A 2,279-nucleotide genomic window follows, 5' to 3' on the forward strand; every position below is an offset into this window, starting at 1 on the left:
CAATCCGCCTGTCGATCTCCCGCTCCATTTTTCCCTCATTCGTGAACAAGACCCAGAGATACTTAAACTCCTCCACTTGGGGCAGGACATCTTCCCCGACCCGGAGAAGGCACTCTACCCTTTTCCGGCTCGGATTTGGAGGCACTGATCCTCATCATCAGGGTGAAGCACACTTTCAGTGTTTGTTGCTGTTTTTACTGGTGCTGCTGCAGTTCTCCTCCTGAACAGGAGGTGTCACTAAAGAGAAACATGTGCAGCTGAGGAGCAGCGATGGCTCCAAGAAGAAACTGATGATCTTTTCTAAACCTGATTTATATTTAATTATTAACTGGATCAGATTTGATTTCAACAAAGACACAATAAACTGATTAAAAAGGTGATAAAAGCAGCAAAAAACAAAATAAATATAAAACTAGGCAAGAGAAACTAACTACAAAACAAAACATGTTAAAAAATATAAATTCAGTCAAATAAAGTCAAACTCTTATATTTACATTTGGAGGTTCAACTAGAAAACTGTTTAATAAATCAGCAAAAATCTCAAAACTCATCAAATTACAACCATAAAATAAATAAAAGTACAAGAAACCAGTTTCTATAAAATATAAATTATTTTGCCCATTATTAATAAATAAAAGATGCCTGAAGGCTTCCTAGAAATACATCCAGACGTTTCGGAGATTTGTTGTCATACCTCAGGTCCGAGTCAGAAACAGGAAGTTCACACGAACAGGAAACAGGAAGTTGATTCTCCCAGTCTTTAAAACTCCTCAAACCACAACAGGAATCCTGAGAACAAACAATAAATTAAAAATAACCTTTAATTACTGAGTTTAACCAACACTCAGCTGTCAGAAAACGAAACCTTCGCTGCGGGAGAGTTTTAGTGTTTGATGGAACTTCCTGTTGTTCCAGGCGGACTTCCTGTGTCTTACTGAGGTTTGGAGTTTCTCTAGCTCAGTCTGGATGTACGTCTCGGCTCGGTGAAGAGGAGTCACGTTCAGAAACACGTCCTCCACGGAGCTGTCCATCTGAGAGACGAGAGAGCCGCAAAGGTTTGAAGGTCGACACAAACGGTCCAAATAAATCAGGATGGAGTTGGGAGCAGAAACAGGAGGTCCAAAACCAGGAGAACAAAAACCAGAACCCAGGAGGATCCAACCAGCTGGGATCCACTGAAGAAGCAACCCTGGTCCTCAGAGCCACCATCCTGCATGTTTTCCTTGTTCCTCTGCTCCAACACACCTGATTCAGAGGTTAAATCACCTCTTCATGTTCTGCAGAAGCCTGTTAATCACCCATTAATTCAGATCAGGTGTGTTGGAGCAGAGGAACAAGGAAAACCTGCAGGATGGTGGCCCAAAACACTTGATAAAACAAGCAAAAAGATCAATCTGAAAGAAGTAAAACCCTAAACACTTGCAAAAAGCAGCTAAAATCTAAAAGTAGCAGAGAAGACAAAACCAGAACCAGCAGCAACGTTTCTGAAGGACCTCAAGAGATCTTGAAAATGTAAATAAAGTTCAATATTTTATTTAGAAAAGTAACAAAACCAAAAGCCACAGCAGCCATTTCCTGGAGCTGAACGGCTAAAATATCAAAGTCTGAAAAAAAGTTTGGAAAACTAAAAGAAAACTCCAGAAGAAACCGAGAAGTTGACTCCAGATAAAAGTAACCAAGTGCAGACAGGCCTGCAGGGGGCGCCGCAGAGAACCAGGAGCAGGTACCTGAGTCTGGACCTGGACCAGCGGAGACGCCACGATCATCAGAGCCACGAACTCCACAAAGATCAGGGCAGAAAACTGCAGGAGGAGGAGAAGAAGACGGTGGAGCTTCAGGTGTCAGGAGAACCGAGGAGGTGGAGGACAGAGAAGGTTCTCTCACCAGCAGCAGCAGAGGTTTGTAGTTGGACGTCGCAGCACAGAGACCCAGAGCGGACAGAACCACGGTGATGGGACCGAACACCTGCAGCGCCAGCAGACCGTCGCTGATGGACAGCTGGTCAAACAGCTGCAGGAGAGACGAGCAGGAAGCAGCGTTCAAATCAAACTTCCTGTCTGCCGGGAAAACGGCTGCAGCTTCAAACATCCATCATCCCTCAGCTGATCTTCAGCTGGTCTTCGGCTGGTCTACAGCTGATCTTCGGCTGGTCTTCAGCTGGTCTTCAGCTGGTCTTCAGCTGGTCTACAGCTGGTCCACAGCTGATCTACACCTGGTCTTCAGCTGGTCTACAGCTGGTCTACACCTGGTCTACAGCTGGTCTACACCTGGTCTACAGC

General features: G+C 44.8%; 1 protein-coding gene across 6 annotated transcripts in view; it reads right to left on the reverse strand.

Annotated features, from left to right (window-relative positions):
* LOC108250259 (23 kDa integral membrane protein-like) overlaps positions 1 to 2,279 on the reverse strand; it is a 31,738-nt gene that overhangs the window by 20,118 nt on the left and 9,341 nt on the right. For 5 of the 6 annotated variants that reach the window (XR_005234415.1, XM_037981224.1, XM_037981221.1 and 2 more), the window contains 4 exons: positions 1,885 to 2,010; positions 1,728 to 1,802; positions 936 to 1,031; positions 695 to 789 (listed from right to left, as the gene is read on the reverse strand). Coding sequence is in view for 5 of the 6 variants with exons in the window: in XM_037981224.1 (XP_037837152.1) it covers positions 695 to 789; positions 936 to 1,031; positions 1,728 to 1,802; positions 1,885 to 2,010 (392 nt within the window). In the remaining variant the exon portion in view is untranslated. The remainder of the gene's footprint in view (positions 1 to 694; positions 790 to 935; positions 1,032 to 1,727; positions 1,803 to 1,884; positions 2,011 to 2,279) is intronic. The other variant, XM_037981222.1, reaches the window with a different exon arrangement.

Source organism: Kryptolebias marmoratus, linkage group LG18 (assembly GCF_001649575.2).
Source record: "Kryptolebias marmoratus isolate JLee-2015 linkage group LG18, ASM164957v2, whole genome shotgun sequence".
In the NCBI taxonomy this organism is placed as follows: Eukaryota; Metazoa; Chordata; class Actinopteri; order Cyprinodontiformes; family Rivulidae; genus Kryptolebias; species Kryptolebias marmoratus.